Below are 15,432 nucleotides of genomic sequence, written 5' to 3'. Positions count from 1 at the left end.
AAGACATAACACCCTAACCTGCCACAGGTAAAGCAGGGGAGCCACAGCAGCCAACATCCTGTTTGCTTAGTATGGTCAAGGGATCCCAGGTAGAGGTCTACACCCTTTGTCAGAGACAGGCAAAACCCCCACAATCTGACCATGGGATAAAATTCCTTCCTGACCCCAGATATATATCAGTCTGATCCTGTGGGGGGGAGGGGGGGAGGCAAGGCCCTTTAGCCAAGAACCTTTGGCTTGAAGGCCCAGAGGAGCATTGGCACACCTCAGTCAAAATCTCCAGCCTTGGCTGCAACTACCACCCAACGCCTCTGAGGAAGACTTAAAAAGCAAAATAAAATAAAAAACCCTGACATATGTAGCAGAAAGGAAATGGGGGTGGACTTCCCTCCCAGCAGCACGCGGTAACCAGCAAAGGCCACAAGCATGGGAAATATCCGTAGTAGAACATAGCCATAGCTACACCTATAACATCCCTGACTTGTGGTTATCCAGTCTTTTCTTGATCACCTCCAGTGATAAAGAATCCACATCTTCCCCAGGCAGTTTATTATACTACCTCAAACAGGACAGCTGCAGCCAAACAACCAATGCCTCTGAGACTAAAAAGAGCTCTTTGAGTGCAACTTTAACTGTATAATTCTTTACTTATATATTAGTAACCTGTTTTGCCTTCAAGGGATTTTAATACCAAATTAAAACCCCCAACCTTTTAGTTTCTGAATTAAGGAAATGCATAGGAAAATGTTATTTGTAGTTCATGGAAATTCAAGTACATCTTAGAGATTTGTAGGACTGAGTCTGTTTTGAAGGTGATGTCTTTTGTGGAAAAGGAAAAGAGATTATGTGGGAGGTGCTGCTGCCACAGAGGAAAGAACCGGGGCCCCCCCCACAGCTCAGGGGCCTCTCAGCTTGCTGGCAGCTCACCTCCCCATCCCTGGGTGTGTGTGGGAGAGGTGGACAGGCTCTGCTGGTGGTGGTGGGGATTGGGCCCCTTACTGCTTCTGCCTTCAGCAGGCTCCTGGGACCGGCAGGACGCCTGAGGCCACCCGGAAATGGCCTAGCTTGCCCCTGGGACAACGCAGGAAGGTGGCAAGAGGGCAGCTGGGTTTGCTGGCAGCCAGAGAAGGTGGCAGGGATGGTGCACGGGGTGCTCGAAGCCCAGGTGTGCTCAGGGAAGTGTTGATTTGAACACCTCCAAGCTGGGGCAGCACCCAGCCAGGTAGCAGCCTGTCTGGGTGGCCTCGTGCCCTGTCCCTGTTGCCTTCTCTGGCTACCAGCAAACCTAGCTGCCCTACTGCCCTCTTCCTGCACTGCCCCAGGGGCAAGCCAGCTTATTCCCAGGTGGCCCCAGGTGTCCTGCTGGCACATGAGCTTGATGAAGGCGGAAGTGGCAAGGGGCCTGTTTCTTTTTTTGTTTGTTTGCTTTGTCCGCCTCTTCTGTTGCTGGGAGGCAAGCTAATAGCTGCACCATTGCAGTTTGCAACATTGCAAACTAAACTACATCGGGATGTAGTTTAGTTAGCAATAGTTCAAACTCATTCAAAACCCCAGAACTTTTGCACGTGTACAACATGACACCATTAAGCCACCCACACACTGACATTTTCATCACGTGCACAAGGTAATGGCATCACGTGTACATGCTCCCTCAGTGTTAAAATGGATTAGTTAGGACACATTGACCCTCTATGCGGATACTCTTATTCAGAATTAAAATGTTTTTTCTTTAGTTTACCAAAATTGAGATCAGTTTTAATTCTAAGTAAGCATTCACTCAAGGGCTTCATATAATTTAATTCACCCACTTTAAAAGTTAATTTGGAGTAACTTCCCCTGAGTGTTATATCATGTAGACAAAACCTTTAACAGACTATTAGCTCTTTAGTTAAGAATAAATATCAAGCTTTGAGAGCTATGTGAGTTTGTTGGTGTCTCTGCAGCGTTTGTTCATTTAATCTGCTTCTCATAGGGCTGCTTCTGATTTTATGTGATAAATTACCTGTTAAATTAATTTCTGAATCCTTATTTTCCCCCCCAGTCTGGGATATTCGGGATACAACCTTCCTTAAATAAATAATGATGGCAGTTCAGACTTTCCTCATGAGGGTCTTCATTTGTAACACATCTCTTCTGCAAATGCATCCCTTCAGTTGTACTATCAACTGCTTTATTTATTTATTTGTAGATGGTTATCCATTAATACTTCATCTGTTGGGACTGCATTGACATTTCTTCTTTCCTCACTTTCCCTGAACCTGAAGATCTCAAACCCCATGAACTTTGTCTTTCACCTTGGACAACCAAACAAAATCTTCTTTTGTGTTTATTCGCCTTTCCTCCCTCTCCCTGTTCTGTCATGGAACAGACCAAATGAAGAAAGCTGAAGGGCAAGAGACCTCTCGGGAACAATAGAAGGGGAGTTTTGCCATAATTGCTTCCACCTGTAGTACTATGCGCAACATTGTATTAGTATTGTGCCAAAGATGTGGACAAAATTGGGGTGACAGTCCAGAGGAGAATAAAAATGATTAGAGGTCTTTGAAAACAGGATGTAAGGAAACATTGACAAAATTGGGATTATTTAATCGAGGGAGCAGGTTAACTAGAGAAGTGGTAGAATTTCCATCCTTGGAGGTTTTTAAGGCCTGGCTTGACAAAGCCCTGGCTGGGGTTAGCTAGTTGGGGATGGTCCTGCTTTGAGCAAGGAGTTGGACAAGATGACCTCCTGAGGTCCCCTACAACCCTCATTTTCTATGATTCTATGAAAACACCACCAAAGGGGAAATTTTATAAGTCTTCAAATGCAAAAAGGATTGCTATAAAGAGGATAGCAGTCAATTCTTCTGCATCCACTGATGACAGGAAAAGAAACGATGAACTTATTAAAACTGCAACAGGGAAGGTTTAGGCTGACCATTAGGAAGAACTTTAATTTTGATGGTGGCTAAGAACTGGAACCTTCTGCATTCATTTGCATACCATACATATTTCCCCTCAAAAATTAGCAATTGGAAAGTTGTGGGGGAGGTTCTTAAATAAACATATTTCCTCATTAGGTGGAGGCTTGGGCCACACAGAGCTGGGAATAGGATTCCTTTTCTAGCCTTCTTCCCCTTACTGCTGACTGCATGTGGCTAACACTTATAGGTTTAACCCTCACCTGGGCACTGCTCAATATTGGTTTACAAATGATTAGGCTGCAGCTGTGAGAGGGTTAATACTTTAGCTGTTCCAATGAGCAGCTGCTCCTCTCCCTGGGAAATGGGAGTGAGGCTGAGGAGAGGACTGTGTCCATACTGCATGGCTGGAGCTTGCAGCTCCTGCAGTGGCAAGTAGGACTCTGCCTGCTCTGCTCTTCCATGTTTTTTGTTTTTTAATTCTGCCTTTCGAAAACAAGGGCCATTATACAAATAAATGTGGCACATTGTGGCATCCCTTTGTGGAATTCATGAGGATTTCATGAAGTAATAGGCTGTACCCTACAAAAGCCTTTCCAAGCAAGCTAGTCTTTAAGGAGTTATCCTGGCCTTCCTTTAACAAGAGCCATGATAGGTAACTTGGGGCAGATTTCAGTTTTGGTTAATACGCTGGACAGAAGATGATTATGTAAAGAATTATTCCCAGGGATCTTGCAGGAAGTAGTCCTGAGAATGTAATCCATGGGCATGTCTACACGAGCTGTTTACTGCACAGTGGACTAATTAGCTGCACAGTAAAAATCGATGGCATGTCTACACGTGTGTCCCTCTTAGGCCGGAGTAAACTAATTAGCACTGCAGCAGGATAGCACTTGTAAATGCAACTACTATCCTGCTGTGGGGTAAAAAAACTTTGCCCTGGCTGGCTGGGGCATGAAGGTGCTTCAGTGCCGGCGGTGGCTGCTGGTTAGCTCTGCGCTGAAGCACCTTTGTACCTCAGCCCCTCTGCAACATGTTGAGCCAGAGGGAGAAGCCCTGGGCTGGCAGGCTGACCCCCTAACCTCTTTGCCAGCTGGGGCTGCTCTGGTGCTGCTCAACATGCAGCAGTCCCAGGCCCACGTGAAGACACAGTGCCTGGGAGCAATAAGGGTGGTAGTAAGCTCCAGAGTTTATTTATGTACATTAATTGCATGTGTAGATGGATCCCATGAATTCAGTAATATACAGTTGTGCAAGTCCTAACTGTGGTCATAATTTGATGTGAAAGACTTAATTGGTAGTGGTGCATAAAAGAGGAAGTACCCAGCTTGTGTGTCAGAGCAGGATCAATCTGTGGTTCTGCTGTTGAGGAAAAAGCTTTAATTTGTACAATGAGCAAATTGGATGCATTGAGCAACAGTAAGCATAGAGCTCTATGATGGCATTCTCCCTTAATGTCACATTTGTGGTAGAATTATACTTCTTAAAGCTGAACACAAAGGAAAATTGCAGACATTAAATAAATTCTGTAGCTCGCAATTTTTTAAGTAATTTCTCAGTTTCTGCAGTAAACCCCAGCTTTCTGTTATTCCTAAGCTTTTATTTATGAAGATACCACTAGCCCACCACAAAGCATTTTTCTACTGCCCACATGTAGCATACCTTAGCCTTAAAGGAAATGTTCTTTAACCAGACAAAAAAAGCTGTAAACATGGGTACTCATCAATATTGGCTTTTTTCCTTAAAGTAGTGCTGACATGCCAGGCTGTGGGCTGCCAGGTCTGGGAGTTGCCCAGTGTCAGGAGATGCAGCCAAGAGCTGAGGAGGGTGTGTAGAGTCCAAGTGTAGGGAAGCCAGGAGCCAGAAGATCTGTCTGGGGAACTGAGTCGAAGATCCAGAGGCTTGGGCAGAGTATGGGGTTAGGAGAGTAGTTGGGTCAGGGAGCCAAAGGGTTGGGTCATACTCGGGGTCTGTGGGCACACCAGGTTTGGTATCCAGAGAATCTGTCAAAGTTAGGAGAAGTACAAACCAAGGGTGCAGCAGCCTAGATACAAGGTTGAACCTTGTTGCCCAGACACTTCCTCTTCTGGGTCAGGGGTTTATATTGGAAGGGGTGAAGGGTCAGCTGACCCTGGCTGGCCACTCCAGCAGCAGGGAGTGGGTGTATGGCTATGCTCAACTGGAAGGTTCTGGCCACCTGTGTCTGCCCTGTTGCTCTCTTGAAGTGGCAGCCTGAGATGAGCAGCTGCACCAGCGAGGTTGAGGTTCTGGGTTCCGTGCCAGACAGGTGTCAATTTGGATGCTTAGGAGAGATTATTTAACTTCATACATTTTATACCTTTTCTCTTAAATTAATAATAGCAAAACAAGTCCATTTGAAATCTTAGCTCTAAAAAGGTTAATTGTAGTTTCCTTGAGTTTCTCTGGTCTTTTATAGTTTTATAACTTTTTTTTTTTAAATAAAATGTTTCCACCCTTTAGCTGTGGGTGTCTCGCACAGATTTTAGCTGTGGGTGTTTCTCACAGGTGGAACTGACTAATTATAACTCAGAAACCATGGGACTAGTTACACAAACATACTGTGAAGTACCCAAAGGAAATGCAATGAAAAACGAAGGAAGACCTTTTATTAAATGGTTCAAGGGCGTCTTACTTGGTCTGCTTCTGAATCAAATTATGCACATTTGGACAAGGAAAGAGGAAGGATAATTACAGCATGTGCAGTTAATATCGGGTTATTTGGCACCTGATATTATTTGTGATATGTTCCTCAAAATAAGAAAGACCAGAGTGATGGTCTAGTAGATTGATGATTTCTAAATGAGAAGTCACTGTTTTCTCTCTGGGAGGCCAAGTCACAAAAAATGCGAGCAAACCTTTAATTTCATACCTTTCCCTCATGGATAGGAGTAGGGAAAAGGGAGAAATAAAGGCAAAAGAGAGAGAGGGAGAGAGAGAAATGATATTATATCATAAGAATTTTCATCTGTTCCAGAGGCTGACGTTTTCCAGGGATGGAAACAAAGCCAAAGTTTTTGTTGATAAAATATCTGGTAACCAAGACAACTTCAGTTATTCAACCAGTATGTAGTACAACACAATATACTTCTCTATGTAGGCTATTGTTCAGCAAGTGTCATGTAAAGTGCACCTTCAAATGTTCCTTTTAATGTTAATATTGAACTTGGTATTTGTATTTAAATAGTAACAATAGAGTGGAGTTCAGCCAGAGGCAAGGAAAAAAGAAAAGAAGGGATTTCTGCTTAATTTTGAAATGAGCTAGAGACTCTGGGAAATTGAGATACACCAGAAAACTATACCAAGTGGCAGAAGCTGCAGTCAAGAAGACTGACACCAGCAGAGGGAGATTTCATACACTTTCATAGACGTTAGGAATGGAAAGGACCCCGAAGATCATCAAGTCCAGCCCCCTGCCCCAGGGACAGGAAGTCAGCTGGGGTCAAAGGATCCTAGCAAGGTAAGCATCCAAACGTTTCTCAAATGAGTCCAGAGTAGGTGCCTGCACCACTTCTGGAGGGAGTCTATTCCATGTCTTGGGGGCTCGGATAGTAAAGAAATTTTTTCTTATGTCCAGCCTAAAACGGTCTTGGAGGAGTTTATGACTGTTGGTCCTTGTTTTACCTTGGGGTGCTCTGGTGAACAGACATTCTCCCAGATCCTTATGTACACCCTTATATACTTATAAGCAGCCACCTAGTCCCCCCCGAGCCCGCACTTTTCCAGGCTGAAGAGTCCCATGGCTCTTAGCCTCTCTTCATAAGTCTTATTCTCTTGCCCTCTGATCATGTGTGGCTCTCCTCTGGATTCTCTCGGGCTTCTCAACATCCTTCTTGAATTGTAGACCCCAGAATTGGATGCAGTACACCAGCTGCAGCCTCACCCACCAAAGCCAAGTACGGTGGGAGGATGACATCCTGAGATTTACTTGAGAAGCATCTATAGATGCAAGCCAGAGTTTTGTTTTCTTTACCACCTGTAACATCACATTGATGGCTTATGTTCATCTTGTGGTCAGTTATAACCCCCAAGTCTCTTTCAGCAGTGGTGCTAGCAAGCATAGCACTGCCAAGCTTATAAGTATGCTGTGGGTTTTTTTTTGCCGAGGTGGAGTATCTTACGTTTATCAATATTGAATATCATCAGGTTTGTATCTGCCCACTTACTAAGTTTATCGAAGTCAGCCTGGATCACTAACCTGTCCTCAGGTGTGGACACTGTGCCCCAGAGCATAGTGTCATTGGCAAACTTAGCCAGTGCGCTTCTGACACCAATGTCCACATTGTTGATAAAGATGTTAAAGAGAACTGGTCCAAGGACAGAGGCTGGGGGGACACCACTGGTCATGAAGCACCATAATGATTCGCTACCATCAACCACTACTCTGTGGGTATGACCTCAGAGCCAATTTCCCAGCCATTGGACTGTTGCGTAGCTGAGGCCACAGTTGGCCAATTTTTCCATGAGGAGGTAGTGGGACACCAGATCAAAGGCTTTTGTAAAGTCTAGATATAAGACATCAGTCTCTTCTCCCTTGTCCTGGTTATATGTCACCTGGTCATAGAAGGAGATGATTGGTCAGGCAAGACCTAAGTGTGACACCCGTGCTGGCTGTCCCGTAGGATGTTGCCTTCAGCCAGCTTACCAAGAAGGGTCTCTTTGATAATTTTTTCCAGAAACTTACTGGCAATTGAGGTCAAGCTGATTGACCCGTAATTCCCAGGATCTGCTTTCTGCCCTTTCTTGAAGATGGGTACCACGTTGGCTTTCTTCCAGTCTTCAGGTACTTCACCTGAGCGCCACGAGTTTTCGAATATTTTTGCCTATGGTTGGGCTATGACACCTGCCAGCTCCTTGAGTACTCTAGGGTGTAATCTGTCAGGACCAGCTGACTTGAGGTGTCCAGCCTCTCAAGGTGATGCTTTACTAGATCAGCACTGATGCTGGGTATAAATACGCCCTTACCCTTACTTCTTGCTAGGCAGGGTGGTCCCATTTGACTGATGAAAGACTGACGCAAAGTACACATTAAGCAGATTGATCTTTTCCTGGGAGTTTGTTATTAGTTGTCCCGCTTGGTTCAGCAGGGGTCCAATGGTACCTTTGCTTTTTTTTCCGACTCCTTACATATCTGAAAAAGGACTTTTTGTTATCCTTGATATGTGAAGCTAGATGGAGCTCAGTTGCAGCCTTGGCTTTCCTGATTTGTTCCCTGCAGGTACGGACCAGTGCTGAGTACTCCTCCTTGGTGGTAATTCCAGCCTTCCATCCTTTATAAGTCTCTCTTTTGAGGCGTAGGAGGTTCTCAAGTTCCCTGCTGAGCCAAGGGGGTTGCTGTGCCCTTTTACTACCCTTCTTCCTAGATGGGATGACCATCCCTTGTGCTGTCAGGATCGCTCCCTTGAAGAGCAACCACTCCTCTTGGACTCCTGTCGAGTCGTGGTCCCTTAGGGCCTCAACAGTGAGCCTCCTGAGCTTCTCAGAGTCAGCTTTCCTGAAGTCGAGGACTTCCATATTGCTGACTGACTCTCCAGCTTTGCGATGGATAGTAAAAGTGATCAGCTCCTGCTCACTATCACCCAACTTTCCATCGATTCTTAGGTCACTGACTAGGTTATCCCTTTTGGCCAGTACCAGGTCCAACAATGCTTTACCTCTTGTTGGCTCACAGACTTCTTGAGTCAAGTAGAGCTCATCCACGTACGTGAGGAAGCTTTGCGACGAGTCAGATTTGGCTGAGTGCTCTTCCCATGAGATGTCCGGGTAGTTAGTCTCCCATGACAACCATGCACCAAGTGCATCCTCAGCCAGTTCCCTGGCGAATTCCTGGTCCGGCTCTTGTTTCTGGTTAGGAGGTCTGTAGTAGACTCCTACAGTGATGTCCCCTGTGCCATGTTCCCCATGTATTTTAATCCAGAGGGACTCCAGTCATCCTTCCTGGGTGCCAGTGTCAATTTGCACTGATGTGTAGCTGTCCTTGACATAGAGAGCTACACCCCCACCCCTTTTATCCGTACGATCTCACCTGTACAGGGTATAGCCATCTATACCTGTGACCCAGTCATAGGTGGAGTCTCACCAGGTCTCTGTTATCCTTACGAGGTCAGTCTTGTTTAGCAGGAGGACCAGTTTCTCCTGTTTATTCCCCAAGCTCCTGGCATTAGTGTACAGGCACATAAGTGTCCCACTGGGGGCCCTTCCCTTTCCTACAGATTGTTCTGGGGCTGGGGTAAAGGTAGGTTCCCTTAAGTGCCTTAGCCTGCTGGATTTACAAAGGTTGCCCAGTGGGCTTGCAGTGGTGGTAATCCTCGCAACCCACCATGGGCTTAGTTTAAAAATTCACATAGATAAAAGATTATTGCAAAAGAAAGATGGTGGGGCGGTGGTAGGAACAGATTTCTTGAGGCAGGATGGAGTGAATCTAGGGAGAGTGCTTGTAAATAAAAGTGGGCATTTTTAATTAATTTTTTTTTTTTTCAAATGATGAGTGCTTTGAAGTTGAGGATATGTTCATATTTCATCCGTGTTTAGGAGGCGTATGTAGCTTTCTGCACTTGATAAAGATTGGAGTAGTGGTATTTGAATAGCACGTGAAATAAGGATTGCAGTTAGTACTCAAGGAATGAGAAAGTGTGGATCCTTTAGCTGTCTGAAGATTTATTCAAGAGTTCATATTCACTCCCTCTTTTTTGATTCAGGCCAGGTCTAGATGTGGAAATAACTTTGTTGTTGTAACTATTGGAGATTGATTGGTTTAGATTAAATGTTTTTAACCACAACTTGTCCCTTTCTGTATTTACAGCTAAATACAGTATGTGATCAGCACTGATTCAGATAAACCAGCTGCTGAAATGAAGTTATTTCTATTTGTAAATGAAACCTCATTCCTCGTTTCCATTCATTTCATAGCCCACACACTTATGACCCCTCTTTGTTGCACTCTTTTTTACTTTCCAGTTTTCTGTGCCTCCCACATGCTAGCTCCTTTGTTCTGTGTGTGTGCATGTGTGTGTGCACACATGTGGATGAGTGAAAAAGATGAGGTAGATTAGCCGTAGTGAGAGCTATTGGAAGCTCTGTGACTTGGGAGACCAGTGGCACTGTAAGTGATTGAGGAAGGGGAAGAGCCCAGTTGCTGGACTCTTTCATAGCAGACTTCTGACTCCACCTGGAGCTTTTTGGTAGGGTCTGTGCAGCCTTGTGGTTCATGGTTATCCTTGTTTTGTGGTCATGTATCAGACTGTCAAAGTTACAATGCAAATGCATGGGCCATATAGCACTGTGAGAGTATACTTAAAATATCAGAAACCCGATTAGATACTGGAGGTGGGGTATTTTACAGCTTTGTTTCCTTTTTCTGTTTGTGTTTGTTATAGGAGAATTGCAGCCTATGACACGCTTCCAGCTGGTAATGGATGCAGCTTGTTTGGCTCCCTTAGTAATGTGATGTAAGGGAATTTGTGCTGCATTGTAATTAGCTTTCTGTCATCACTAAACTATTTAAAGTATAAGATGATGCTGAGATGTAAAAATCTAGCTGGTTGTGGTACATACCCCATATTTTGACTGTTACTTGTTGCAGATGTTGTATAAAGATAAAAATGTAATAAAGAAAGTGCCGATGCTGAGTGATGTGACTTGCAGTTTAATATTTTGATTGCTTGCTGATTTTCCCCATTTTGTCAACATAGCACATAAGGGGGTAATTAAGACCATGATTAAGTACTGTCTGTCATATTACTGTTCAGTTCTCTCTGCCCTTTGGATTGCTGTTAGTCATTGATTCTACATGCCACATGCAAGTAGTAAAGGTAATTATAATTAAAATCTATTATTATAATTATGTGATTTATAGCAACATATAATCTTACCTCAGTTTTAGAGTTAAACCTGTTAATAGAAAATCCCATGATGCAGTTCACTTCTCTTACTTTAAAATTGCCTTTTTACTAGTTTAACTGAAGCTTGAGGAGACTTGGAACGCATAGTTTGTTTTGGACTTTTCATTATTATTTGAATTGTTGATACCTAGATGATGGTCAAGTGCATTGAAAAAATGCTGGAACGGTTGTGTTTTACTGTGCTAGTAATGTGTGAATCAAAATGGAATATTCAGTAGGGGTGCACTGGTAAAGATTTTTTGGTTCAGTGCCGATTATTAACAAGCCATATTGGCCAATACCAATCCAATTGCTGATGTGCAAGCCTGGAAGCTTGGAGAGCAGTGTCAGGCTGATAAGTCTGCTGGGGGGGAAGGGAAATGGCACGAGGGGGGCAGATTGAGGCCTCCGAAGTGAAGGAGGGAGTGGGGCTGTGGCAGGGGCAGGTGTTGCTCACCTGAGGTGGAGTGTGGGATGGAGCCATGAGTGGCTTGTCCATGGGGGGTGTGTGTGTGGGGGGAGGGAGGGGGGGGACAGCTCCCACCGCTGTTCACACCCCGGGGGAGACACAGGGCAGCATGTGCCCTGCGGATCTGTGTGCAGGGTGAGGGTGGGCTGCTGCTGCAGCCTGGGGTCAGGAGCTGCACTGGGGTCTTACCTGCAGTGGGGTTGGGCTGGGGCTGTGCTCAGGGTGGGCGGTGGCAGTGCTGAGAGGAGGACTGCGACGAATTATGAGGTAGCCATGGCACCTTCCCCTGTAGTTCTGCTCCCAGTACTGCTGCTGCCACCCACAGCAACTGAGGCCTATTACCGTGCTACCTGTTGGCACTGGATTTATGACCCAGATACTGTGTTCTGGGCGGACCCAGATCCTCAGACCAACCACAACCTATCCATTTAATAATAGGTGAATTTTATTGATACACAGTGATAGATAAGGATAAAGGGTTGTCATAAGAGGATAGTCATCGCTACCTACCACTGTTAACATAATATTAGTAGTAATAGAAAGGCCCGTAGGTGACTTTGGAATAACTGGCACCGTTCCGTGAATGGAAAACTGAACAGTTTGTGCCAGGGTGTCAGTATGTGGTTGTGTGTGTGGGGGTCTGGGTGTGGTTTTTTTTCTTGCTGTTTTTGGTTGGAAGGATTTTGGATGGAATGGGCTATCTGAGTTTCTGGGGAAAAAAAAAGTAGTATAAAATGATGGAGTATAAAAATTAACATTTTGCAAAAAGCTTTTGACCATGTTAATAATACTTGCTAAACTTTATTTTGATATAGAACAGTTGTGTAAGAGTTGCAACATAAATACACAGTGTCTGAAAACTTTATTGGTATTTAATGTGAATCTGTTATGTTTCTGAATCTTTGAAATTCTTTAAATGTATTGCTGAATGTCCACAGTATATATGCAGATAGTATAACCATTAACATAAATGTTTAAAATCTGAATAAAAGTATACATCCCTGCCCACTACCTTAATAGGTTTAAAGTCTGGGTGTTCATGTTCTAGAAAAAAAACACAACGGGTGGTCTGGATGCGTGCGCCTAGATGAAAGATTGCTGACATGATGGCCTGTTTGTTCTTGGTGCTCGCTTCCACAACATTGATTACTTTGGAAATATTAATTAATTATTTTCATAATATGCTTGTGAGATTGGGAGGTGGCATATTATTCCAGTTTTGTGGTTGAGAATTGAAATCCGGAGAGTAAGGCTATAATTGTCAAAAGTGGTCACTTATTTTATGTAATTAATTTGAGATGCCTAGAGTCTGATTTTGAGAGTATTTAGTGTGTTCAAAGCACAGCTAAGTTGAGTTCAGTTGCAGTTGCAAGTGCTGAGTTTCTACAACAATCAGACTTGAGTTGGGCAGTTATCAATGAGAAGTGCATAATTAAGGGCTGCTTATGGAAAGCTTGGTTTATCACCTTTCATTTTAAACTGTTACAGAGACTGACACAGAACCCAGTTCTCCAGAGTAGGATTCAATAACCATAAAACTATCCTTTCTCGTTTTCCAGCTGTCTGCCTCATTCATTCTGAAGTTTTCAACTTTTGTAATAGATATGGATCCTACAAGTAGCAACTTTGTTCACTATATACTGGTTACGTTCCTTCTTTAGGCACTCAGAAAGAATTATGATCTTCCACAAGGGTTCTGTGGAATAAACACTGTGATTGTGACTTAAAAGTGGTGCATGCATAAGGGGGGAGTTAATTAGAATTGCATAAGCATCCTTAACTCTGGCTTTTTCAGTCTTTTGAGTACTTGATTTTGCAACCTTAGTAGTATTCTTGTAGCATAGTTGTGTGTGTGTGTAATATGCATTCATAAAAATGGCTTGGAAACCATTCCAGTCCTGTTCTGGCTTATAACTTTTTTTGATGGATATATATGTGTGTGGGATTGTGATAATTGTCTGTGACCATATCTGGGCTACAGAGGTGACAAAAAAAGGTAGGGGCAGGAGGGGTGGGAAGAACCAAACTGATCACTTGCTGGTTCTACTGGTAGGTGAGCTGCACTGTTGACAATATCAGATAATGTTCATACACTGTTATTTTGAAATGTTGCTTGAGGTCAGTGGAACACTTGACCTTTGTGTGGGTAGAAAATAAAAGTAAAATAAGACTTGTGAAATCTAGAAGTAGGTTGTCTGAAAAAAGGTCTTACTTCATCCATTTGCTTGAATCAAATTATTTTTTCTCAATTTTTCTTACAGAAAAGATGAGTGCACCATCTCAGTCTCCCCATAAAGACAGCAGCAAGACCGTTGAGAGCGTGGAAGAGCACAGCTATAAGCAGGGAAAAAAGATCCGAGCCACTCTTAGGACAACTGAAAGAGATCACAAGAAAAATGTTCAGTGCTCATTCATGTTAGACTCAGTTGGTGGGTTGCCAAAAAAATCAATTCCAGATGTTGATCTCAATAAGCCTTACCTCAGCCTTGGCTGTAGCAATGCTAAGCTTCCAGTTTCTGTGCCCATGCCTATAGCCAGACCTGCGCGCCAGACTTCTAGGACTGATTGCCCAGCAGATCGTTTAAAATTCTTTGAAACCTTGCGGCTTTTGTTAAAGCTTACCTCAGTCTCAAAGAAAAAGGATAGGGAGCAGAGAGGACAGGAAAACAGCTCCTCTTTTGGGTTGAATGGATCCAATGAACTAATGTGGCTTGAACTACAAGCTTGGCATGCTGGCCGGAGCATTAATGACCAAGACTTGTATCTATATACGGCTCGTCAAGCCATCCCAGATATTATTAATGAAATTCTCACCTTCAAAGTGAACTATGGAAACTTCTCCTGCGTAAAAAATGGAGCCAGTCTCAATGGTACTTCAGGAGAAGGACACTGTAAAGTAGCCCATGGAGCTAGCACTTTGGGTTATTCAAGTTACCATGAACACCTTCATCGCCAGCGGGTCTCATTTGAGCAAGTGAAGCGGATAATGGAGCTGTTAGAGTATATAGAAGCACTTTATCCATCTTTGCAGGCCCTTCAAAAGGACTATGAAAAGTATGCTGCAAAGGACTTCCAAGACAGGGTGCAGGCACTTTGTCTGTGGTTAAACATTACAAAAGACTTAAATCAAAAACTAAGGATTATGGGAACTGTTTTGGGCATCAAGAATCTGTCTGACATTGGCTGGCCAGTGTTTGAAATCCCTTCTCCTCGACCATCCAAGGATAATGATCCAGAGGAAGAGGAAGGTGATAGGGAAACTGAAGTAAAGGAATCCTCAGGAACGTGCACAGAGGAAAGTGAAGGTGAAGAACAGATCTCTGAGGAAAACGTTGAAGAACTCAGACAAGCCATCAAAAACAATTTAACCAATAAGCCAAATTTTGACTTTCAGCCACAGGACCATTTATCAAGGAAGCTTGATAGGCTTGAATCTGAGGATGACTCTGCCTCCTGGGTTATTCCCGAGTGCAGTGCTGAGGCAGGCTGCAACAAACACTGTTTGACCTCTATTTACAGGCCATTTGTAGATAAAGCACTGAAGCAAATGGGGTTGAGGAAGCTAATTTTAAGACTTCACAAGCTAATGCATGGTTCCTTGCAAAGGGCCCGTATGGCATTGGTAAAGAGTGATCACCAGCTGGAGGTAGGTCCCTTGCTGGCATAACTGGGAATACCTTTTCTCCCCACAGTATTGTTCCTGCTGTAGACTGCCATAGTCAAATCAGGGGCTTTTACCTGCCAACTTGTTTTAAAATACATTTTTCTGTTTTCTAAAAATGTATGTTCTCTGGCATTTGGGGCATACCTTCCTGCTTGCTGCATAATCCCTGCAGATTGAAACACTTAGTTACTTTTCTCTCTTATTTATTAGGAATAAATGTTAAATTTCAAGAATGTTGCAGATGTTAAAACAGTGGTTTTCAACCTTAATTCCAGAATGGACCTTAGCAACTTCAAAGTGATGAGCACAATCTCTGAAACTGGATGTAGCATGGCCAGTTAGTATATCAAAAGTAACACAGTATAGCCACTTTTGGACAGGATTGATCAGTCTTTGTTAAAGTGGATATAGTACTCTCCATTCAGGAGGTAGCATATTCAGGGCAGTGGGGCATCTCAGCAGGATATTACCTGGTACATTGGAAATGTCTGAGGGGTGATC

General features: G+C 43.7%; 1 protein-coding gene across 5 annotated transcripts in view; it reads left to right on the top strand.

Annotated features, from left to right (window-relative positions):
• Positions 1 to 15,432, top strand: part of MAP3K4 (mitogen-activated protein kinase kinase kinase 4) — a 152,232-nt gene that overhangs the window by 62,983 nt on the left and 73,817 nt on the right. For all 5 annotated transcript variants that reach the window (XM_019549991.1, XM_019549994.1, XM_019549992.1 and 2 more), the window contains exon 3: positions 13,529 to 14,913. In XM_019549991.1, coding sequence (XP_019405536.1) covers positions 13,529 to 14,913 — 1,385 coding nt within the window. The remainder of the gene's footprint in view (positions 1 to 13,528; positions 14,914 to 15,432) is intronic.

This window comes from Crocodylus porosus, unplaced genomic scaffold (assembly GCF_001723895.1).
Source record: "Crocodylus porosus isolate Cpor-Errol unplaced genomic scaffold, CroPor_comp1, whole genome shotgun sequence".
Taxonomy (NCBI): Eukaryota; Metazoa; Chordata; order Crocodylia; family Crocodylidae; genus Crocodylus; species Crocodylus porosus.
The sequence above is the reverse complement of the archived record's forward strand: the minus strand, read 5'-3'. Positions and strand labels throughout refer to the sequence as shown.